The sequence below is a fragment of the Anneissia japonica genome, unplaced genomic scaffold, assembly GCF_011630105.1.
Source record: "Anneissia japonica isolate Jap-2015-1 unplaced genomic scaffold, ASM1163010v1 scaffold6788_len1366326_cov149, whole genome shotgun sequence".
Lineage (NCBI taxonomy): Eukaryota > Metazoa > Echinodermata > Crinoidea > Comatulida > Comatulidae > Anneissia > Anneissia japonica.
Window position 1 is genome coordinate 451,722 of NW_022692324.1, and position 27,089 is coordinate 478,810.

Genomic DNA, 27,089 nt, shown 5'->3' on the forward strand with positions numbered 1-27,089 from the left:
TTAATTTCTGGATTTTACAGATTTTATCACCGACAACAATAATTGAAAATGCATTTAAATATACTTACTGCTTCATCAAAGACAGAATCTTTTGAGACATTTCTGGTGTTGAGTGTCCCCCTGCCTGCTTTATAAGTTCAATCACCTCAATATTCCTTATAACAAGAAATAAAAAAAAAAATGTGTAAATTATAAAATTGCGAAAATTCATAAATCACGTGGCAGTGATTTTCTTGCTCTACTTATAGTAGAAATATTTATATCATGACGAAAATATATTAATTATTGTATTGCATATTAACAATAAAGAACTAGAGCAGTAATTTCATAGAATGAACACCTCCGCTCTGTTTTTGAATACCAGCAAAAAGCAGGCAAGAAAATAATGAAATCGCCCTTCATATCCAGGTACATTATTTTCTAGAGAGCCGTCTGAATATGAGGGGCGATTCCATTATTTTCTTTTATGCTTGAGGGTAATATATATTGAAATTTCGTGACCTTGGGCTTGTCTTATGACATTTTCTTCCGAAAATGGTGTCTTTCTTCAATTATTATGTATTATTCCACAAAATTTTATGATAATTCATTTATTAGTTTTGCTTAATCTCAATTTTCAACTTTAAATAGTAGATCAGCATCACTTGATAATTGGAAGTATATTGAAGCAAACAAATTTTCTGAATTATTTCCAACCATCGCCAATAATTACTTAATCTTACTTCATTTGAATGCCAGAAGTTTATCACAAAATAAAACTGATTTGTTAAATATTTTACAAACTACTCTTGGTCACAATTTTTCTGTTATTGTATTAGTGAAACCTGGCTAAATAATTTACTACCTCCGTCCTTGCAAAGTTATAATTTTTATTCTAACATTCGTAATATTCGTCTAGGGGTGGTATTGGAATTTTTATTCAAAATAAATTTCATGCAACCATTATACATGATCTTAAAGAATAAGAAAGATGTAGTTATTTGAATTCCTGATTATGAAAGAAATAAAAAATTCTTAACACACACGTGGTCGAAGTTATTAATATTTTTAAACAAAAATATTTTTAAAATAATTTTTTAATATTTTAATCTAAGCCCCGCCCAATTGCGATGTTTATTGAAGCCTAAGTATGGCTGTGACGTCATTTCGGTCCAACAAGTTTCAAGGTTTCGTTGCACGCTCTGTAAATCTCTATCATCGCTGTATATAATATGGAGATATATAATTATCGCTGGAAAATTGAAGCTGAATTTGAGCCATAGTTCGAACCACAGGAGAGGAGAAGCGTTATTAACAAAGAAGAAACGGACAAGCAAAACAAAGTTGACAATAAAAATTGGTAAATTTTAATACTCATTATCAGTTTCGTTTTGCGTTTGTGTGTCAGGCATAGCTAGCGGCTGCTAGCGCGTCGGAAATCTTAGCATTGGACATGAGGCCTAGACTAGAGTAGAGTAGTACCGACTTGAAACCAGTAATAAAGTATAATAATACAATAAAGTATGGGATGTCATTTATAAAATTGCTTTACGATTACGTTAATTAATTTTTTTTTAACAGAATTTCTATTTTATTTTTAATATAAATGCTCCTTAATTTTAACCAAGCTAGGCCGAATTATGAATGTAAACATAAAGCGCCAAAAAAATTATGCAATCAACCACTGTCGATTGTGTTGTTAGTTAGGTACTGTAGATAGCCTAGGCCTACCTAGATAATACGCCAGATAGTTCGATAGAAGACTCTGAAAGCTGTATTGTATTTTCTTTTTCTTTCATGGCCGGGGGAACAGGGGGGTGCGGGTGCCGGGTCTCCCCCCCCCCCACACTTTTTTTGCAAAAAAATAATGTCTGGAGATTTTTGTGTGACCGAAAAAAAAATTCTAGACCTACCTTTTCAGGACCCATGAGCTATTTTTTTTTTTAAATTTTTTTTTATGTTACAATCACAAAATTAGAATTTTGAAGAACATAAAAGTCATTAAAATACACTTCAAATGTCGGGAAAGCTCATTTCCGCCATCTACGAATTAAAATTTTCCCGAGGATAATGCCCGGATAAACCTTTCTTTTTGGGATTTATCGATTTATGGAAATAAAGAATACGCATGCAACTACTCATTCATTTATGTATGTATCCGCACATAAAATAAAAAAATGAAAAAAATGTACCTGACCATTTTCAAGAGGGGAAACCTTGAACTTTGAAGAACTTAAAAAGTAATTTAAAAGACATTTCAGAAGTCAGGGAAGGTCATTTCCCGCATTCTAAACATCGAAATTTTCCCGGAGGAACCCGGACCCCCTTTTCTTTGAGGTTCATTGGTTCATTGAATCATTTTCAAGAGGGGGAAAACCTTGATTTTTGAAGAAATTAGAAGTAATTAAAAGACACCTCAGGAGTCGGGAAAGCTCATTTTCCGCTTCTAGATATCAACATTTTCCCGGGGGAGAACCCCGACCCCCTTTCTTTTTGGATTTTGGGAAAAAAGTAATTGACCGTTTTCAATAGAGGAAACCTTGAATTTTGAAGAACTTAAATTAAAATTGCTATAAGATACTCCAGAAGTGGGGAAAGCTCATTTCCCACCATTTAGAAATTAACATTTTCCCGGGAAGAACATGAACCTCCCTTTCATTTAATTTATTTATTTAGACACGATAGTATTTCAACACAAAGCTTGTTTTACAAATGGTCGTGTATACCCAAAAGACAAATATAATATAATGCATAATAGAATAATATATAATAATAATAATAATAATAATAATAATAATAATAATAATAATAATAGTAATAATAATAATAATAATAATAATAATAATAATAATAATAATAATAATAATAATAATAGTAATAATAATAATAATTAAATAAATGAATAACATTACAATTTTGATTTAAAAATCGAAAGAGAAGGCGAAGATCTAATCTCAAATGGGAGATAATTCCATTGATAAGAGCCCCTATACACTTGCTACTTTCTTCAAATTACTGTTAGGTTTAGGAATATGGAGTTTAAGGCAATCAAAATGTCGCAAACTGTAAACACTTTGTTTTTCAAATTTAAAAAAAATTGAATATATAAGGGTATAAGTAGTAGTTTGACAGATTTATACATAAAAAGTGACACTTTCCTGGATCTACCGAGATACAGACTTTGCCAGCTCAGACTGTCTAACACTGTTGCAGCTGGTTCATCCCATTTGCAACCGAAGATAACACGTCCCGCCCTATTTTGAAATCTTTGAAGTTTTGCAGCCAAAGTATCATCACAGTTGCCCCAAACTTCGCAACAATACTCAAAATGAGGCAGGATGATAGAATTATATAAGGTAATTAAACAATCATTAGGGACAAAACCAAAAACTTTTTTAAGGCACCAATACACTTAGAAACTTTAGAGCAAACTAAATCAATTTGTTTTTCCCATGTTAAGTGTCTGTCAATTATATCCCTAAATATATGTGCTCACTTCCAATTTTAATGTTAAGTACCTAATTAACAAATCTTAATTTCTGGTGAGACCCAATTAGCATTACTTAATATTTCTTCGTATTTAAGGTGATTTTATTTTGCTTAAGCCAGTTATTTACATTAGCAAGATCAATATTTAACATTTCACTAATTTCTTTACTTGTTTCCCACTACAAGTCAACACACAAATAATAAAAAAAAAATCGTAAACAAAAATCGTAAAAAGAAAAGACCGAATATGGACCCTTCAGAGACACCGTAATTTACTTTCAAAATCTCAGATCTGGCCTCCTCAACACCCGTAAACTGTTTTCTATTTGAAAGATAAGATTTGAACCACTGTAATGACATATTATTCAACCAAATTTTACCTAATTTATACAAAAGTATTTTGTGGTCGACCGAGTCGAACGCTTTTTTTAGATCAATTGTGACTAACCCAATCACTTTTCCTTTATCAATAAAATCTACAAACTGTTCGGTTACATAAATAAGAGAAGTACATGTTGAATGCATTTAATTGGTCGAAAACCAGATTGAACATTACTTCAGCTAAACACTTATATAACTGATTTTCACTTTGGGTTCATAGATTCATTATAATAATTTTCAAGAGGGTAAACCTTGAATTTTGAAGAACTTAAATGTAGTTAAAAGACACCTCAGAAGTCGGAAAAACTTATTTCCCGCCTTCTAAGAATCAAAATATTCACAGGGGAGAACCCCCGAACCTTCCTTCTTTTTGGGATTTATGGATTTTTGGAAAAAAAATCGTATGCAACTACTCATCTTTTTAATGAACGTATACACTCATATGGCCTATCTACTGTAATAACAGGGATAAATTTACCTGACTGTTTTCAAGAGGAGAAAACCTTGAATTTTGAAGAACTTAAAAGTAATTAAGACACCTCAGAAGTCTGAAAAGCTCATTTCCCACCATCTAGGATTCAAAATTCTTCCGGGGGAGAACCCCAAGACCGCCGCTCCTTTTCTTTGGAGCTTATCGATTCATTGAAAAAAGAATATGTATGCAACAACTAATTTTTTTTTTATGTATGTATACACACATAACAGGCCTATTTACTGTAATAAGAATGAGAAAGTTTACCTGACCGTTTTCAAGAGGAGGAAACCATGAATTTTGAAGAACAAAGTCATTAGAAACCTAGCTCAAAAGCCGAGAAAGGTCATTTCCCGCCATCAAGAAATCAAAATTTTCCCGGGGGAGGACCGCCGGATCCCCTTCCCTTTTTGAGAAAAATGTTGACCCTCATCCCCTAGGTTTTTCCAGATCTGCAGGATTCATATTCCGATTCATCTTATAAGTGCCCCCCCCCCCCCACTTTGAAAAACGTTCCGCCGGCCCTGTCTTTGCTAAAATGTGCATGTTTTGTTTTTAAAATAGGCCTGGTTCCCCTACGTGTTATATAATACTCCGTGTACAAAGTGGGGAGGCCGTCGCTGAAGGAAACGTTGATCGCAGCGGCGGGTCGATGCTACTTACTGTACTCTGAATTTGGCCTGGCTAGGAATTTAAAATACATCGTCGATCTCACCTAGACAAATGATGATTTTGTGTTATGTTTTGTTTGATGTAAAGCTGTACTCTAAATAGTGTATACTATTTAACTGTACTCTAAATATCCAATTTAAATTTTAATATTTTAGGTGCAATTGTGGGCAATGCAAGAAGATGAAGACTGCAAATGGATGTCTGTTGCAGGTGAACTACATCTCATTCTAGATGTCATGCTACAGTAGTTGTTTAAATGATATTGATTGGCAATACAGATGGCAGGAAGACAAACAACCAAAAAATACTTGTGCCACGAAAAAAAAATATCTGAAAACAAGTAAATTAGGCTCTAAAACCAATACACTGTATATGTTGATATGCACTATATGTACAAGTTAGTAAAAACAAACAGTATAAAAAAGTCATTTTTAAACGAGCCTTTGAGTTTTATTACAGAAAAAGATTCCATAGTACAGCCTCTTTTTTAGTCGATATTAGTCTCATAAAATGTACTTATTTACGAATACTGTACTGTACATAAAAAAAACTACAGTATTTTATATTTTAACTACGCATCCTGGGGTACAGGTCCCAAGGTTCGCAACCCCACCTCTCTGCCACAAACGGCTAATTCGTGTTTCACTTTTTCACAGCGGGTGTAAAACTGTGAGTTCATTATTTGTATGTCCGCGATACCATTTTCCGGATTTTGTTGCTTACATAACAGCTTTCAGCGTTTCATCTTCTTCTGTTGCTAATTCTATTTCCTCTATGGTGATTGCTTTAGGGGTGGATGTGGCTGTTATATAGTTAATGTATTCTTCGGCTATTTTCTCCTCTCGGCTCGTTCTCACTTGGGCCTTGTACGGGTGTCTAGATATGTAATCAGCTGGGTTATCTAGTCCAGAACGATAAATGACCTTAGCATCATCAGGCTGAAGTTTCATTGCCCATCTTTCAAGTCTTGGAGGAGGAGTAGAGTTTGGATTCCCATAGATAGATACTAATGGCTTATGATCGGTGATGATGGTGATTGGTTTCCCATAGATATATATGTGAAAATGTTCACAAGCCCAAATAACTGCAAGACTTTCTCGCTCTGTTTGTGCTACAACATGGTGAGTTTGAGGATCAGCAGGGTCTACTTGCATTAGTAGGGCTCCAAGTTCAACTGGGCTGACATCAACATACAGTTGATTATCATAGTGTGAATCAAACATTTTTAGAACAGGTACATGTACCAGTGCATCTTGCAGAGCGACTAGGGTTTGATCATGCCTGTCAGTCCATTTCCACGGAACATCCTTTCGCGTTAGTTCGCGAAGTGGTTGAGTTAGAGTAGCATATCTTGGGATAAAGCGTAAACCGCAGCAGCTTGTCATTCCCAATAGACTACGTACTTCTGATGCACTTTTGGGTTTGTCCATCTGAACAACAGCTTGGATTTTTTTCGGATCAGGAGCAAGTCCTTCTTTGGAGAAGACGTGACCAAAGAATTCAAGAGTGTGTTTGTTGTATGCACATTTTCCAGAGTTCAATGTTAATCCCTTTTCACGAAGGCGTTGGAAGACAGCTCGAAGACTGTTGTTGTGATTATCTTGATTCTTTCCGTAAATCAATATGTCATCGTTTATATTGATCACGCCTTGAATGCCGGCCAGAGTTTCTCGTATGTCGTGCTGGAAAATTTCCGCTGCACTATTAATGCCAAAGTTGAGGCGTTTATATCGACGAAGTCCGATATGTGTTGAAAAACATGTGATGTATCGAGATTCCGGTGCTAGTTTTATCTGGTTATATCCTTGGTTCAGGTCCAACTTACTGAAAACTGTAGCTCCGTTTAGCTCATGTATCATTTCACTAATGGTTGGAGTTATGTGTCGTTCTCTTTTAATAGCAGTGTTTGGTTGCCGCATATCGACACACACTCTAACTTTTCCTGGTGTTTTCTTGGGGACTACAACAACTGGCGATACCCACGGTGTTGGTCCATCTATTTTCTCAATGATGCCAAGTTCTTCATCACGTGCCAATTGTTCCTCAAGATCTTTCCGGACATGAAATGGAACTCTGCGAGTATCTTGAGCTACTGGGATCACTGTCTCATCAATATGAAGATGTACCTCATAGTCCTTCAGTTACCACAAATATGTCATTGAATTCGTTTATTAACTTTTCTGTAAAGTTCTCTACTGTGTGCACACTACAGGTAGGTTGGATTAAATTCAGTTGTTGAGAAGCTTTCCAACTAAGGAGCGATCCACCAGAACCTTTGACAACATAAATGGTTGTATGGCATTGCTGTGAGTGACTTGTAACAGTTGTCGTGAACTTTCCAAGGATGTGCAAAGGTTGAACTGCACTGTATGGAACAATTTTGAAATTGGATGGGATTAGAGTGGGTTTGTGTTTTATGCGTTGATAGTCCTTTTCATCAATAATGTTAACACTAGAGCCAGAATCTGCCATCATGACGATGCTGTCACTCTTAATTTGGACTGTGAAGTGCGGTAGTTGTGAGGTGTGCTGAACTGAATATAGATATACTTCTTCATCCTCACTGGATTCGCATTTTGCACATTTAATCGAGCAGGTGCTTTATTGAATGCTTTTGTGGGTTTACTTCTACAGTACTTCGCAAAGTGGTTTAACTTGCTACATGCTCCACAGTTTTTTCCTCTTGCTGGACAGGTATTGTTTCCTGTGTGAGGCCAATTTCCACCACAGTTTCTGCATGTGGAATTACTCTGATTATTAGGAGGGCTTCGCTGTACAGTTCGCTTTCCACTGTAGGCAGCTTTCCTTGGCTTTACTACTGAATGTCTGAGTTTTTGAAAAGTTTCCTTGCCTTTATTTTCGATTGCTGCACTAGCTTGAGCCTCTGATGTTTCAAGTGCCCTAGCTTCCTTGAGTACCTCTTCTAAGGTCCAAGCTGGGTGCTTGAGTACTTCACGTCTAAGCTTTGTGTTGACTTTTTTTGTAGTATCTGTGCACGTATTTCAGCCTGTGTATCTGTAAACTCGCGATGTTTACTCATGCATTTTAGACGTGTTACAAATTGGTCTACCGTCTCATCATGCAACTGGGTGAACATTCTGAAGAGAAAAACAGCCATTGCTGTATCTTTCATTGGCCTAAAATGGTCTGATAATTTGTCCTTAGCTTGTTTATACTTGTCAGTGGATTCCGCCATATATGTCATACACTTTGGGTCCTACAAGTTACAGGAGTTGGGCCTTTTTCTTTTCGTCCTTGTTTTTATCCTTAACGATCGCTAATACTCACAATACTCGTACAATCTGTTCTGAGGATGTTTTTAGCAGTACTGTAGCACTCGTCGCCAATGTTATGTTCTTTGGTAATTATTACTATGTTGTGTAAACAGAGCAACAAGAACATGCTTGAGTACATTGAACGATTTGTTACTGAATTCGCTTCCCTGCTCCAGAGGGCGCTATGTATGTTAACATGCAATACTGTGTGGTTTGAACATCACAGTGCCTGTGATTTCTTGTAGCGAATATGTTGGGCCCATTGTTAAATGTATGTGATATGAATTTGTGAAGATTTTGACACCGTTTGAGTTGTGATCTTTCGTAATAAATAAATGTTTGTTGAATTGAATTGATACTCCCTGGGGCGTATTTTTGGCGTGCAATTTAATGCTAATACTTGCAATCCAACATCATCCCGGTACCCATAAAATCGCTACGCTATCATCAAATTCTTTTAGTGACGATGATTGGTCAGTCATCGAGACGCCTTTCTGATTGCGTCAACAGCTAAGTAATCCATCAACGTTTGCAGTGACAAAAGTGTAGCGACAGCGTAACAATTTTATGGAAACTTGACTTTACAAAAACTGTGGGTTAGGGCTAAACAGTTTGATTGTGCACAATTTAAAGTGAAAACAACAAACTGAAACATACAATGCCGTTCTTTGAGGTATCGCCGTTAGACAAACAATACACATTTGTATTCAATGTGTCCTTACCTGTACCGTAAGCTTTCCACAAATGGTGTATTTCCGAAACGATCTTTAGCATAAATGGAGCAGCCACTCTCCACAAGATACTTCACAATATCAACGTGGCCTTCGCACACGGCCATATGTAAAGGTGTCCTCTTATCATAATCACATCGGCTTAAATTCCCTCCCTATAAAAGATAAAATTCACTAAGTTGAGTGTTGGGGATTTTTTTTTTATGGAGATGTATATTTGTATGTATAATGAAACATATAGTCTCAGCAAACACAGTATGTTGTTATAGCATTTTAGAACATGAACACAGATAGGTTATGTCAGACAATGACGTAAAAGCAACGTTAGAACAACGTTAGAAACCTTATTTATTTGGAATAGTTATAAATACATATTTCTACGAAAACATTCTGTTAACATTCTGTTTAACGTTATTATAACGTCAAATTGTTCACTGACGTGCCATCACTTTACTATATTATTACTATAAAGTTCATTCACTCACAACTCGGCATATATCTACAATGATAACTTTGAAGTGGAGTTGAATAGTTCGGCGGGTAAAGTGCTTGCTCTCCAATCCCAGTGCCCTGGATTATTAAAATCCTACCACAGGTAACAAGATTTTTCTCATGGCCAAAGCCTCACAATGAGTGACTGCAATAGTAGTCACATAAAGTAAGGGTATCACATTTGGATATAATAGAGTGAATTTGACCATCCCACCCTAAATCATCTAGGATAATGACTTGGCTAACACTGGCAATATCAGCACCATTTATCTGGAGAGCAGGAGGTTATGATTTTACACGTTTACAACTTATTAGCATTTCCTAAGATTTCTTTTCATTATTCTTCATTCTATTGTTGGTTGACCAGCTACAGATTTCTTCACAAACCAACTTAAAAGTGCTAGGGCATTTGCTAGAAATCTGTTCCGACACAGTAGTGTCATCCATGTATTTAACAATGGGAAGTTCAATGGGACTTTCAAGTCATTGATGAAGATAATGAAAAGAATTGACCCTAGCCAAGATCCCTCAGGCACACTTCCCTTGGGACTTAGTCACTGATTGCCTATTCGTACTCTATGCATTCTATGGCTTAACACGGCCTGAATCTATTTAACCATGGTTGTACTGACATTAAATTTGTGGAGTTTTACAATTAGGATCAAGTGGTCAACAAGGTAAAATGCTTTTTTGTAGTCTAAATGTAAGACCCGGGTTTCATTACTGTTGTCTACAACTTTAAACCATTATTTAAACAAGGGCATCGATGGTCGAAACCCCTTTCATACAGCCAAATTGATTTAAATCGATCTTATCGTGTTTAAAAGCATTTCACTAATAATACTTTCAATTACTTTCCCACATACAGAGGTTAATGATGGTCTGAGGTCAGATTCAATGAATATGGAAGATTACTTTTGGGGATTGGGACTATGGTTGTAATTTCCATTCGTTGGGGATAAATGATTCAGGTAAACTGGAATTTGCACTTTCAGATAAAGGCCTAGACAAAACGTTGGTAAAGTCCTTTAAACCCATGTGCGTATGCTATCAGGACCTGGGGATTTGTTTACATTGAGAGCTTGTAATTTCACCTATATCTAGTCATGGGTTATCATAAATTTATCTAAGATACATGAATGGTAGGGGATGCCAACAGGGATATGGACAAGTTCGAAGTCATCAGTGACTAAATTAAAAACAAATCAACCACTTTTTCTGCTAGTTCTTGTTGGTTACCACATAGACTGTTTGCCAATTAGTTTAGAGGGTTATGTGACCTTGCTTTGTTTTGTTCCACCATGGCTTCATATCGAGCTGTGCGACTTCCTTTTCATAGTATCTGCGTCTCAGCTTCTTTGAAGCTCTGTTCACTTTGTTTCTAAGTTTTCTGAATGGAAACTCTTAATTCTATCAGGTTTCCATTCTTGAGTTCAGTTTGACGTCTGTAGATCAATAATTTGTAGTAATTTGTAACCCATGGCTTGTCAACATTAGTGCGAGTTACTTGAATTAGCAGAAAGTGTTTTCAACAAGATTTCTAACACGTGAAGCATACAGTAGAATTAATACTGCTCGACGGAAGTTGCTAGCGCGTATAACTCATGCCAACGTACGTACATTCAGAAGATCTTGCTCAAACAGTTCTTTAGAAAAATCATTAACTTTCCTCTTAAACTGGTACTACTTAGTTGCTGGAACTCTTTTACACACTTGGTTCGGTCTGCAGAGAACAAATAGGTGAACAGACAGACCCAGTCAGGGTTCTGTGTATGGCATTTCATAAAAATTGTCAATATATGTATACATTAAATCGACAGTGGCATTTTCCCGCGTGCAAGCCTTAACAATCTGCTTTAGAGGAAATCGCATCAATTGAGCATACCTCATTCTATTGAAATCTCCAAGTACGAAAATTCCAGTATCTGGATGCTTAGTGCAAATAGAGTTATTAGCAATGTGGTTACACATAATGAAATCATTGGTACTAAAAGGTGAGGCGTGGAACACCTCAGCAATAGTGATGTTACTAATAGCTCTAGGTAAGCATTTGGGTCGAATATTGACAAAAGTGCTTTCAATGTTTTCGGTTTTAAGTTTATTCCATAGCTTAAAAGGAATAAGTTCATTGATATATATTATAATTCCACCGCAACCTCAATCCAATTAATGAATAGCCATCAATTTCATATAAGCAGTCGTTATATGAAGGGTTTGAGGTGTGATTCTGTCGTGACAATTATATCCGGGCAGGTATGTCTAACTCTTACCCATAGTTCCTGCATTTTATTCGTCAGAGAGCAAGAATGGTTGTATCGTATACACGATAATTTTTTATCGAATCTTGAAAGTTTGAAAACTTCTATATAAGCATAGTTTGATCTATTTCTATTGTTTGAGCTACAGTACATGTTTGTTTAGCAAAGCCATGGTTGTATGTCCCTTAAAGTCTAAACTACAGTATATATACAGAAGCTGTATCCGATGAAGTTGGTTCCACGTATATCTCACAAAAATATATAAATATAAAAAAATACGAATATTAAGGGACACATGCGTGTCCGAAATATTTGTCTTAATAATAAACGTTATGTCTTTATTATGTCAACGTATGCAATCATTTCATTTTTCATTTTATATATATATATATATATATATATATATATATACTGTATATATATATATACTTTTTAAATTATTATTACTTTTTAAATTATTAGAAGAAAATCGCTACACTCCTACCTATCAGCTAAAAGGAGTTGCCCTTTTCTCAGGAACTGGATGAATTCTAATCGAGGATTGGATTCGTGATATGAGGTACACACTGGAGGCATCCGATATGCCTGAACGCCTTAGGTTTAATTCAGGAAAATAGCTCTAAATATTCCAGAAAACCTAGCAAAAGTTTTGCTGAGCTCCAGGAGCAATTTGGTACCTACGTAGCAGGAGACTCACTGACTGCTTTTAATGCCCAGGTTCAACATTAACATGAAACGGCATCTATCTTTGCAGTGGAACTAAATGCTACATTGAGACAGGCAGAAGAGAGAACAACATACGTCCCAAAGAGAGATGTTGTCCTGACGCAACAATTATTACGGGGACTGAGAATTCTGCACCTTAAAGACAGGATTTCGGCAATACGACTAACACTTCCCAATTTCTGATCCGTTGTGACAGAAATCCGGTCGTACGAGAGAGAAAACTCGCAAGCCTCATCTATGGTTATCAGACCAACTCCGCCTAAACCACAACAAAGCAATAAAATAAAAGACATTCGCACAGCAGTGGCTGACCTACGAGAACAGTTACAACAGTTAACAACAGCAATCAAACCAAAACCAAGTAGCCCTAGGTTTAATGATGAGATTGTATGTTTTAGATTTTAAACAACGTGGACACAAAGAGTACCAGTGCACACAGTCAAAAAACGGACAAGCGCCGTGTGGCGAAGCGAGAAACAACATCCACCATCAGTGTTGGAACGGACGGTATTTTTTTATTTCTCAGGTCTCAGGTCAGTACAGTATCATTTATTGAAATAGAGCCACTATGTCTCTGTGATTCCATTGACACCACTAAACAAAATTTCGAAATACTGGCTGCTAATGGTGAGTTGATTCTAACTATTTGGAACATTTATCTTGATGTTAAAATAAGTGGAAAAACAATCAATGCTCTTTTCTTTGTGGTGCCACAGGCTAAATATCCCATGCACATCATCTTCAATAATAATTCACGCAGGGCAGGAAGTTGACGTACGATGAAAGGCCAAGTGGTTTAGGAAACCTTTGTCTTTGAGTTATGGCCGAAGCAAAACAAAACCCAATAAACAGTTTACTAGTTGGACGTTCTATTTGTAAAGTTTCCTACAACAATATTTTAAAGACGTTTGAATGTGTCAGAGACTGATATAGTATTGCGCAAAAACGCATCAATTGCTGATCTTATGTGCTCTTCTACAATCGATTCAGTTCATTCGTTTGACATATCAGTGAACAGTACCCCGGATAAGACTTATAATCGAACATTTCACCCTGAATTGAACAATGATAATGGGCGAAAAAGATTTAACAATTGAATTGATGAATTCCCAGATGTCTTCTCTACTGACCCATCAGACATAGGGAAAGTTGAGAGCGTTAAGCATAAAATACCTTTGATTGACAGCACACTTTTTCGAATGGCTCAACGTAGAATACAACCACATGACTTTCAGGAAGTGCGGGAGGAAATCAACCGTCTTCAAACTGCTGGAATCATACGAAAAAGTTTCGTAATTCGTATTTCGTATTTCGTAAGGTCCTTATGCCTCACCATTAGTAGTTGTGCGAAAGAATTGTGGAGCAATATGACTATGCGTGGATTACAGAAAAATAAACAATAAAACCGTTCGGGACTCATTCCCCTTACCCAGAGTTAATGAGGCATTAGACGCACTAGGTAAAGCTAAATATTTATCTGCCATTGATTTGACCAGTGTGTATCATCGTATTCAAGTTATTCAAGACGAGGACCAACCTAAGACCGCATTTACTTCACCTATAGGACTGTTCGAATTTGCTGTATGCCCTTTCGTTTTAAAAAAAAATGCTCCCAGTACTTTACAACGACTAATGCTTAACACATTTGGCGATCATAATTTTATGTCACTTTTAATATATTTGAACGACATCATAATTTTCTCATCTACATTTGAAGAGCACTTTGATCGATTACGTCTTGTCTTTCAAAGCCTGAGAGAAGTTGGACTTGATGCAAATGTGAGTTTTTCAAAACATCTGTATCATACCTCGGACATTGTAACAACTAATGGCATTTCTCCTGACCCAACTAAAATTGAAAAAGTAAAGGACTGGCCTACGCCATCAAACTAAAAGGATGTTTAACGATTTCTTGGTTTCAGTGGCTATTACAGGAGGTTTATAGCTAATTATGCGTCATTAGCTGCACCACTGTTCAAATTAGCATAATGGACCAAGTCTAACAAAAGAAATAAAACAAAGCAACGATCATCTGTTACATTTGAGTGGACTGTACAGTGCGACAATACTTGTTGCTTTAAAATACAAACTTACTAGCGCTCCCGTGTTGGTATATCCTGACTACACCATTAGCTTTTTGTCTTAGAAACTGATGCATGTGGTTCTGGACAGGGTGCTGTTCTTGACCAAGAAGATGATGGAGGGCGGGTAAAAGTAGTTGCATACGCTAGACTCGCTACCCAGCCTACAAACTTGAATTTTTGGCATTGAAATGGTCGGTGACAACAAAATTCAGGGAGTACCTACTTGGATTTACTTTCAAGGTGTTAACTGATAACAATCCACTTGTTTTTATTATGTCTACAACTAAATTGGAAGCTATAAGCCAGAGATGGGTGGCAGAACTTTTTTGATTTTTCTATTTTCAGTTTGATTTTTCTATTGTCTATAGTCCTGGAAAATCTAACGCAGCGGCCGATGCCTTATCACGCCTGACTGATGAGGACGTCACTTCGATTTTATCTGGATCGAATACACCCAATCCCTTGATTCGTCCGCCTAATACAGGTTCAATTATTGCCTCATCTTTTGCTATTCCTAGAAAACAAGCTAAAGAAAATAATGACAACCGTACTAATGATGCGCCTACCGACACTGGAGTAGGTACGTCGAAAGCATTCACGAATGAGGAACTCAGACAAATGACCCAGTGGTTGGACCGGTTATTTCTTATCTTGAACGTGTATCGCGACCGACTCCAACTGAAAGAAAACAAGAATCACGCAAAACACTGACACCACTTAAACAATGGGATCGTTTAACCTGGAAAGATTGTGTATTGTACCGGAAATCTAGTGTGGATGAACGCGAACGATACCAGCAAGTGTTACCTAACTCCACAAAACAGACTGTGTTCCAGCAATTACACGATGAAATTGGACATTTTGGGTTTGATAGAACTCTTGATATGGTTAGAACTAGGTTTTATTGGCCAGGTAAGTGTAAGGATGTCAAACACTACTGTGAAACATGTAAACGATGTTGTCTTAGGAAAACATCACAAACAAAGGTAAGGGCACCATTGAGTGCCTATTTATACTACTGAACCCATGGAATTAGTTAGCATTGATCATTTGTCACTAGAACAGTCTTCTGGGTGTTATAAAAATGTCCTTGTAGTAACTGATCATTTTACGAAAAATCCTTCAATTTTTTTTTAATGAAAAATCCTTCAAAAAAAATGAAAAAAAAAATTTCGTTTTTTTTTTTTGTTGGAGTATCTATTGTAATATAATGCAGATAATTTGTTTTTCTTTACATTTTTTCCTCTTATTGTAAGTCCGTCGAGGATGACGTTTCTCAATGGAGGGGGTAGATGTAGCCAGCAGACTGAACGTCTACTTGTTTTAATTATTATACCTTCTTTATGTAATGTTCTTTGTTTTAGCATACAGTCTTGCTTTGTCTAGTTTTAATTAATAAACCTTACCATATCCTGTGTCCCTTCCACCTGTGTCCCTTCCACCCCTGTAGGCAACCCTTTTCACACCTTACTTCTATATTGTTATTCCCTTAAACCCACATGTTAAACTATTCTTGTAGATAAGACAACTCTTTTATTTAATTGCCTGCTTTTGTATTATCCAGCCTGAGTCTTGAGTTGGTGATTGCCAAATAAACATTTCAACTTTCTTACATACATTGTTGTACTGACTCTGATGTTATAGTATGTTTCAGTTATAGTCATCTCTTTTGAGATTTAGTCTTGATCTGTACCATAGCTGTTCTGATGAGGTCAACAATTAGGTATTTAAACATAAAGAGGACTATACCCTCTAGTACTACAGAACTAGCTTAGAATACAGCCTGCTGGTCTAGGCCGTACGTAGGGAGGTCCTTTTGTTGACTTAGACAAAAAAGTTCCGACGAATTGCCATCTGTAGGTATTGATTTATTCGATTCATTTGTTTATAACGATATTTGCGTAATATTTTTGGACATAAATAAATCATTTATTTATATAGGCCTAGGCCTAGACGTAACTATTATTATATTAATCATTTCTAAGTTAGCCTTATGCTAATTAAATTTTATTCGGCAAAATAATGCCGAACATTATTATAAACGTGTTACATCCATCATAGCATATTTATTTCTTTTCTTTCAATAATTTCAGAAATATTTAATCGTTTAACATTCTCAAAAAAATATTTAATCATGCATACAAATTTTAATATTTTATTCATTTCAATTCATGCGGATTTAGTTCAAATGCGTTTAACATACTTATGTGTGACGCTAGGTTAAAATAGTTGGGCATTCCCGGTGTGAAATGAATAGTTGATTTCGGATGTTGCCAATCTGAAATAAACAGTTTGCCAAAAAAATGTTTACCAGAAGTAAACATGCACCTGTTTAATTCCACAGTGCTAATTTTGAATGTAATCCATGAAACTTTTTTAGATTGAGAAATTACCAAAAGTTACGTATAATAAGAATTATAAATAAAGATGTAACCCTCACGGACCAAATACTGTGGAATACCCCTGAAAAAAAAAAAAAAAAAAAAAAAAAAAACACCGCTGGGGTAGCCAGCCTGAGATAACAGTGTAGACATACAGTTAACTTTTAAACTTTCCTGTTGTGAATTTGAAGACGGTAAATATCAAAAATAAACTTTGGATGTAGCCAATTTGACTATCAATAAATCCCTAATATTCGTGTATGTGATTTTGTTTCACTGTATAAAGTAAAACCCTTAATATGGGTGTCCCTGAATAGGGGTACCCCTATTCTGGGGACACTAACCAAAATCATTACTTTCTATTAGATGGCTATAGCATGAATAGAGTAATGTTTTGATATTGATTAGAATCTTTATGAAATACACAAAAAACAAAACAAAAAAAGAAATCACAATTGTTAAGGGTCAAAATTGGTTTACGAAGTAACACATGCAGTAGGCATACTGATTAGAGTGCTGTAGATGTTGTGATACAATGCAAAAAAAAAACTTATTAGGTGTTTTTTGCCCATTTGGCACACCTCTTAATATGGGTTGGCTGTAGTGTTAAAAGCTATACTGTTCCTCGTTTCACAAAAAAGTGCCCACTTAATAGGGTTGACCAAAAGGAAGGGTTCTACTGTATTCATAAAAATATACACTTTATAAACGTCTATTACGATTCTAATAAAAAAAAAAAAGTAATTAATAGGCCTAATAATGCGGATAATAATAATAACTGCAATAGTAGTAATAAAAACCTTTAATATTTTAATAATATTAAAATAAATGTATATATAATAATAATAACTGCAATAGTAGTAATAAAAACCTTTAATATTTTAATAATATTAAAATAAATGTAGGGTCCTATATCTGTCTCTTATACACATCTAGATGTGTATAAGAGACAGTATATATATAGAGTAATATAAAATAATTGTGGTATCATTTAGGTAATTCTATATCATTGAATGATTATTGGAGTAATCCGTCTGACTGCCCAGACTGCAGCATTGCCCCTAAGTTTAACTATTGGTAAATTAAGCCATGTTCTCACTCACTCTCCATGCTAAATAATAAAACAATGGGTTGAGGGATAAATCTTTAGTATGTTTGGCAACAGTTGCTGTATGTAGGCCTAGGGCTTAATCATTAATATTATAACTTTTGCCTTTTTTCAGAAGATGTTGGTAACTCAGTCTCAGCAGGTCTCCCAGTAAAGTGATGTTTGTTTGAAGCCTTATTGTGGCAGTTGCGGAAACAGAAAATTGCCTGACTTTCAAAGGTGAATAAAATGGTTTGTTCAGATTTAAGTTCAGGGGCCTACTGTACTACAGGTTCTGATTATGAATCCTACTCCAAATAGACACACTTTACTGTACTTACTACCATGATGGAGGTTATAACTAATAAAATATATTGTGTATGTAATAGGCCTATAATGGATATCACTGTAACACTGTAATGTGCTGTATGGACAACATTTAATTTTAAGCTGTTTTGAAAACTAAAAAAAAACACAAAAACACAGGATTGGAACTGATAATTCACTTTTAATAAAATAAAAAAAACTGCTAGTCTATACTGCCCCCCATGGCAAAAGGGCATAACTGACATTTTTGGCGAAAATGAGTTTTATTATCTAATGGGGTCAGTACATCATGTTACACATGTTGCCACAAAAACAATTGTAAAAAAGTGTCCCCCGGGCTAGATAGGGGCATGGAAAAAGGGCATAACTACACAATTTTCAGTAAATTCCCAAGGCAAAAGGGCATAACTGCAAAGATAGGCTGTGATACGCTGAAGCGTGATGTTCTTTCAACAGCCAACCAATCAATAGAGAGCTTTCTTCCTTGTTACAATGAAGGTTGCATGTTAAGTTGTATTATTTTTATTATTCTTACTGTTTGTGTACTCACAATTTGTAAATAGAAATTGGTTAAATAGTATGATTTTTGACAGTAGCATATGTCTAGTTAATATTAGGCAAACATGATAAGCCTAGTTAATTTATGCTATATAATCTTGCCTTACTTTGAATGGCAACAGTTTAATACTATGGAAATAAAACTATAGGAAAATAGTAACTGTTTAATAAAAATAATTAACCATGGCAGAATAACAATTCACATTTTAACTAGAAATAACTGTGACAAAGAGGGACAAGTACAACGATTATTTAGCAAATAACTATGCAAAGAGGCACAACTACAACATTTATTTATAGCAAATGGCATGACAAAAAGGTATAAATGCACAGTTTACTCGAATCAACTGTGTTCACTAAGCAAACAACAACTTACTTTTCCATCCAAATATAGGCCTATATATATAATACATTTTCTAAATATGTTATTAGAATATTTAAAAAAACAATAATATTCGTAATCATTTCATTATTACTTGAATTTGGATCATAGAAAAGAATTGCTAATAATAATAATAATAATAATAATAATAATAATAGGCCTAATTTATATTGTAATTACATGACTTAAAATATTAATTTATTATTTTGCTTTGTAAATAAAATTTAAAAAATAATTGTAATTCTTGTTTAACGTACACATAGAAACAGTCACACGCGCATTCTAACTAAACAGCAGTTCTATTTCATATACGCATACGCATGCATCCTTCACACAGTGACGTAACGCCTATGCGCTCTTGTGCGGGGCCCCAGACCCCTGGGTCCATAAGGCCCCCTACCCACATGGTCCTCGATCTAACACCTTGAGCCAAAAAGGCTTTGTTGATACATAATAACATACTAATGTTAATTCATTTTCTTGTTTGTATACTTGGTTAGCCTGTACATGGGTTTTTAATCGTTTGTAATTTTAGTATTTATTATTTAATGCGTTCTTTGGTATTATTGTACATTTATTTTATAGTTTAAACATGACTAACATATGAAATGGATAATCTGACTCAAAATTGCGTTGAAAGGAACTAAACTGGGTACTTATATTCTTTTGCCAAAGTTTGTCAACATGTTTTGAATCAGAAAACCCACGGCAAAAGGGCATAACTGACATTTTGAGCGCAGACATCAATATTTATAGAAAAAAATGTGTGCTACACTGGAAGAGACATTATTTGTCTATTTGAATACATTAACCATGAAATCAAATACTAAAACACATTTTAGGGCTAAATAAATTACACGTTTTGCTTAATATCTCCAAAACAGCAAATTGTCAGTTATGCCCTTTTGCCATGGGAGGGCAGTACAGTATATCGTACTCTTATTTTAATAACTTTGATTTTCAAGGGAAATAACAGATTCTAAATTTGAGTAGGAATGTTTTATGTACTGTACATATCCTAATTCATTCTTTGCCTAAAGACAAAGACAGCAAAATCACCTTAATTAAGATAGTTTAAACAAAAATAGCATTTTGTATATTTTAATTGACAAAGAATGTTGGTTTAAATGCACGCCTAACACAAACGACTCTTGAATATGGTTCTATATTATAAACTCTAGTGCTTTAATTCACTAGGCTTATAATTATAGACAAAATGTCGATATAAACAGGACTGTAAGCGTAACAGTAAAGACTTAAGCCAAATGATATGTGAAGGGGTATGCAAGACCCTACCCCATGAAGTACAGCTGATGTTTTTTAATTAAAGATATTATGGTTTGTATATCTTAAACTCAGTGTATTTATTAAGTCTACAGGAGTCAATTCAAGCCATTGATATTTTACAACAAGGAACTGGGACCAATTGAAGAGTTGTAAAAAACACAACACCCAACAAATTTTAGTGGCTCCTGACATTTCAATTCCTATTCAGCCATGAACAAAAAAATAAAAAATAAAATAAAAACAGATATAGCCCAGCATGGGTTCGTAAATTATTTTGGACAAAATCCACATGAGTCCCAAATAAAACCATAATGCAAACCTAAGGGGCCCAAATATATTGGGAACCTTATGGATTTTGGGTGCACAGGCAGCTCTTTCCCGTATGGGAAAATTTATGGTGGCCCCTAGCATTTCAATCCTAAAAAACCCAGATATAACCCATAGTTGGACCATGAATTAATTTGGTAAAACCAATATGGGTCCTATATAAAACTATAATGCAAACCTAAGGTGCCCAAATATATTCTTTAAGGAGCCCATAAATTAATTTGGGCCAACTTTATGGGACCCATATGGATTTAGGATGCACATGCATCTCTTTCCCATGGGTAAATTTATAGGGTCCCCTTACAATTCAACCCCGATTTAACCCTTTAAAAACCCAGATAGAGTCCACAATGGTCCAATGAATTAACTTGGACAAACCCATGGGTCCCAAATGAAACCATAATTTGTGGGTGAGTGGGTGTATGGGTGTGTATGTGTGTTTCACTAAATTTATTTAGATGACATTGTTGACGTGACATGGACAATTTCTGTATTTTCAGTTGGTTATGTTTTATATTATGTTATGTGCCTATTGTATTGTGAATTAAATTGTGAATAAAATTTTTATGAAAGGCTAAAGAATGAATGAATTAACGAACGAATGAACAAATATATGAGTGACTGAGTGAGTGAATGAATTTTGATAGGCCTGTTATAATATTGTTAATGCTAACAATGTATTAGGCAGTGGATATTCCGATTATAACCGAGGTATCATTACCTTAGACGCATATTGTTTGAGTAAGTTCAGGTCACCATTTTGGGCAGCGGCACACATCAACACTGGGAGTAGTGTGGTGCTTACTGATTTCACTTCCTGCAAATAAAACAAAACAAATTAAAACGTGTTAAAGGGCACTTCCATACAGGTATAACTTTACGTGATATTAAAATACCTAACAAACTAAAAGAACAAGATGCTATTAATGCAAGTGAGCCTATGCCTGGAGCGACGTAGAGGTGGTGACGGCCCAGTGCCAAATTACCAGGCCAGTTAAGGTGAGGCCCGTAGGGACCGATACAGGTTTTCTTTCTGAACATCTTGCAAATGTCCAGTCCATTAGTTGTGGTACTTTCAAGTGTTCTGAAAAAGGCGCCTGGTCGGATCAGGAGACAGAGGTGAACTCATACATGTTTTAACATTACACTCTTCATAGCAGAAATATCTATATGTAGTACGTTCCATGATAATAATGTAAGATTATGGTTGGATGATGACTTTTAATGAGGTGGTCCACAACATTCACTTTTGGTTATAATATGCTGCAAAGCTTTATTTAGCATCTAACATATCATTCTACTGTACATATAATATACAATCGATACTTCAGGTTTCTCCTCAGATGTTAGAATAGAAACCTTTAGAGTGTAGTCAATTCTGAGTTGTTAGGTTAGATCTAAATCTAAGTCTTAATCCCTTTTCCAAGTAAAACGTCCCTGTACAGCATCTACAGTATTAAACTTTCTAGTAGAAATGAGGCGTGTCTTTAACTAATCACCTCATATATGTGGAGTTTCTGATTGGATCATAGAGAAATTCTTTGTCTGTGATTTAATGGCTTGTTTATCAAGAAACAGTTAATTAAGATATATTTATTAGAAACTTCAAAATATAGACTTAAAACTGACAATCATAGATTCATAATGTGGGAAAGGGTAATTCCAATTTACTGGGTAAAGCTAGAATGACCAATTGTATGATTACATTATCTGCATACTCAAATGGGTTATTATTAAGCTGTCAAGCTAAATTGAGACATTTAACAGGTAAAGGGTATCGATGATAAACAAAATTCCAATTGTTATATAAGTTAATATTATACTATTGAACTCCAAAACTATATTACATTAGGAACATTTTACTTCAAAATATAGCTTTATTCAAAACATTAATAATAGTTCAACAAACTTTTAAAATCAAACTAAAACGTACGTGCCGATTAATTAAGAAATAAACATTGATTATACCAAATCTGACGATATTCTATGTGCCGTACTGTTTATATTAAAGGCTGTCTACCCAATTAAAAAAATTAAATAGCTTATTTAAAACGATCGAAATCTGATGGAAGTAAATTTAACCTCATGGAAAGCACTAACCACTGAAAACTTCATAGAGAGGGTAACTACGGTTATGAATTCAAAATTTTAAAGACAAAATGATCACTGGTTATTCAGCCAACCAGCATGAGATTTACACGTCAATAAAGCTTAAATTATGAGCTACACTTGACCGTTCACCCAAAGTTTACCGACCAGTCGTTGCAGAGTTATGTTAGAAAGAAGTAGGAAGTATACCAAAACACACTAGAATTTTAACCTTTTTCCTATGCAAAAGCATATTAAGATGTTGTCAAATTTAAAAGTAAAATGATCACTCAAATTTGCGTTAATTGTAAGATTATATAGATGATTATGAAGCTTAAAACATCTAGTTTTATAATCCGATCCTTACATATATTATGCATTCAGTCCACTGGTTTTGCCAACCATGTGAATCCAAAAGCATCAGAAGCAGTGGTAACTGATAAATCAATTTAGGAGAGGGTAGCTTATTTTTTAAAAGGCGTTGATAACAGAGTAAATAATTTAGAAATGATTATGAAAACTGACTTGGCACAGAATAATGCTAAGTTTGTCGGTTTTTTTTTTTATTGTTTTTTTACCACACACTCATAAAATATTAATCAACAATAAATATTACAATTTAAATTACATTTTATAAACAAGAAAAGAAGTGTGCGGTAGGAGGTCAAAATAAGTTTGTAAAACAAACTTTAAGATGTGACTACCAATAATAAATAATATAATAAATAAATAAATAAATAAATAAATAAGTAATAATAATAATAATAATAATAATAATAATAGTAATAATAATAATAATGATAATAATAGTAATAAAATAATAATACTAACAACAATAATAATAATAATGATGACAAAATAATATATATATATATATATATATATATATAAACACAAACACATGACATATATATATGCACACACACACACCTACATTACATGCAAGCCTACACACACACATATATGTAAATTTAAAATAAAAAAAATATATATATAAAAGATTAAACATAAAATGAATAAATAAATAACAAATAAATAAATAAATAAAGTAGAATATTCATAATACTATAAATTAAAAAAGTACGGTAGATACGTTTGTCTTGATTACGGTTGCATAAAATAATGATAGTCATAATAACAATAAGTCAATAATTACAATAAGAAAATTGTCATGATTTTTGTATTAGAAGAATTAATACGAAGAGATGCCTGCCCCAACCCTATGCGCTGCACGTAGAGAAAGCCCAGCATACCCTCCAAACGCCCGCGAGGAAGAAAAAAACAAAAACAACTCACTGGTTAGTTGAGGATCCTGGGCTCAATTCTTACCAGAGTCATTTACAGAGTGTTCCCTGCAAGTAGGGCAAACATCACTTCGTACAATGAGATAAATAATATAACAAATAATATAACAAGAGGCTTACCATATACTGAGACCAGAAATTGTTTAAATGTTTGGTTTTAAAAGAAGAAAGATTGGGGATATTTTTTAACGTAATAGGTAAAGAGTTCCACAATTTAGGACCATTTTAGAATATTGCATTTTTTCGATGAAGAGATGTATATTTTTCAAACATAACATTAATTTTAGAAAATCTGGTTTTATAATTATGTATAATTATCTGATTGTTGTTTGGGAAATAATGAAACAATGTATTTAGGTAATGTATTATTTTTAAAACGATACATAATGTCATAATAAAAGAGTGGAGAATGAAGAGATACCGAGTAGTTGGAATGAGGAAAAGATAATGATATTGTTTAAGAAAGGAGATATAAGAGACATAAAAACTTATAAGCCTTCTATCACACGTATACAAGCTTTTTACAAGAATCATCCTCACTAGAATGCAAAGAGAACTGGATGACAACCAGTCAAACGAACAACCAGGATTTAGGGCAGGTTTTTCAACATCAGACCATCTACACGTCTTAAGTCAGCTTATAGAGAAGTCCAAAGTGTATAGCTTTCCCATCAGTCTATGCTTTGTGGACTATGAAAAAGCATTCGACAGCATCAGTCAGCAAGAACTACTTTAAGTTCTTGAAAGGCAGATCACAGATAGCAAATACATTGACATCATTAGGGCTCTGTATAAAAAAGCTTGTGCAAGAGTACACATCGATATGAACAGTTCGACAGGAATATTTAACATACTGAAGGGAGTATGACAGGGAGATCCAATTTCACCAAAACCGTTTACTGCAGTGATGGAGAACATCTTTAAAAATCTGGATTGGAGTGCTAAGGGAATATCGGTGAACGGCGAATACCTAAACAACCTAACATTTTTCGATGACATCCTTTTATTTAGTCACAATCCAGAAGAGCTTCAGATAATGCTACATCAATTGCACGAAGAAAGCAAAAAATCTGGACTAAACATTAACATAAGTAAAACCAAGGTTATGTTCAGTAAAGAGGTAGTAGCAGGTAGTACCATAACACTAGATGGGAAGACAATTGAAAATGTAGACTGTTAGGTATACGTGGGCAAGAAGATAAGGATGGAGGATGACACCACTGCAGAAGTTAATAGAAGAATACAGTTAGCATGGGTAAAATTTGGAAAACTTGGGTTCATATTTAGAGACAAAAATTTACCGCTTCCACTCAAGAAGAAGCTGTTTAATCAATGTATTTTACCAGTCATGGCACATTCAGTTGAAACTACAAAGAGAATGGAACAGAGATTGAAAGTGACAGAAACAGCAATGGAACGTACAATGATGGGAATCACAAGAAGAGACAGATTCAGAAATGAAGATGTGAGAAAGGCTACAAAAGTGAATGACGTAATACTAGAAATAAAGATTAAGACGAAATGGAGATGGGCAGGTCATGTAGCAAGAAGGATGGATAATAGATGGACAAGAAAAGTAATGGTTAAGGTGCCAAGAAATCGAGTCAGGAAAAGAGGTAGACAGAAAAGAAGGTGGATGGATGAAATGCGAGAATTCAAAGGCATTACATGGAGGAGAGGAGCACAGAACAGAGAAGAATGACAAGTCGATGAAGAGGCTTTCCTCCTGCAGTGGAGCGAAATAGCTAGATGATGAATTATGTATATCTGATTGTTGTTTGGGAAATAATGAAACAATGTATTTAGGTAATGTATTATTTTTAAAACGATACATAAAGTCATTAGTTTGCAGCTTATATATATCAAAAACATTAAGAATATTAAATTTGTAAAATAAAGGTTTTGTATCTGGTAAACGGGATGATCCTGCACAAGTCCTAAGAGCCTGTTTTTGTAATTTGAAAATATTATTATGAATATTTGTCACTTCAAGACTTGTCCAGGGACATAGGTAAGGAAATTTGTCAATAGTAGTAGCCCAGGATATATTACAATAATTGATATATGGTAAAAATAAAGTATTATATAAAGATGGGAGAATGCGTTGTGGAAAAATATATTTTAATTTACTCATAACACCAATGTTTCTGGAAATAATACGGTATTGGTAATGTTATTATGGTGAGGTTGCCAGGATAACTTATAATCTAAAGTTACGCCTAAAAATTTTGTTTTATTTACTTGTTTAATTATATTATCATAAATTTTAATAGTGAAAGAGTCCATCTCTTTTACTTCATAATTGAAAAAAATGAAATTTGTCTTAGAAATATTAAGAGACAATTTATTTAATTTGAACCAATTAGAAACTTTTTGTAATTCAATATAGATAATTTTAAAGAGTTTAGTTTTATTTTTATGGGAGTAAAATATATTGGTGTCATCCGCAAAAAGAACAAAATTAAATAATGATGAACTATTAGGAAGATAATTAACATATATTTAGAATAATAAAGGTCCAAGTATGGATCCTTGAGGAATACCACATATAATGTCAGAAAAAGTAGATTAACTGAAACAAATTGTTTCCTATTGCCAAGGTAGTTTCTGAATAAATCAAGAGCAAGGCATCTGATACCGCAACATTTAAAGCTCCATTCCCGGCAAAATTTCACTAAAAACTGACTTTTTTTAGAAAATATGCATTTGCATTACTCCAATTATTATAAATCATGGAAAAATATTGGCATGAATTTTAGTTTTACGCAAAAGAATAAAAAAAATAATGA

The 27,089-nt window shown here is 34.4% G+C and overlaps 1 protein-coding gene across 1 annotated transcript in view; it reads right to left on the bottom strand.

The window, feature by feature from the left end:
* The window catches only part of LOC117100219 (L-asparaginase 1-like), an 80,806-nt gene that overhangs the window by 6,546 nt on the left and 47,171 nt on the right, over positions 1 to 27,089 (bottom strand). Inside the window, exons 8-10 of the mRNA XM_033239814.1 lie at positions 21,630 to 21,725; positions 8,991 to 9,154; positions 69 to 155 (exon numbers count right to left, since the gene is read on the bottom strand). Of these exons, the coding sequence (XP_033095705.1) occupies positions 69 to 155; positions 8,991 to 9,154; positions 21,630 to 21,725 (347 nt within the window). The remainder of the gene's footprint in view (positions 1 to 68; positions 156 to 8,990; positions 9,155 to 21,629; positions 21,726 to 27,089) is intronic.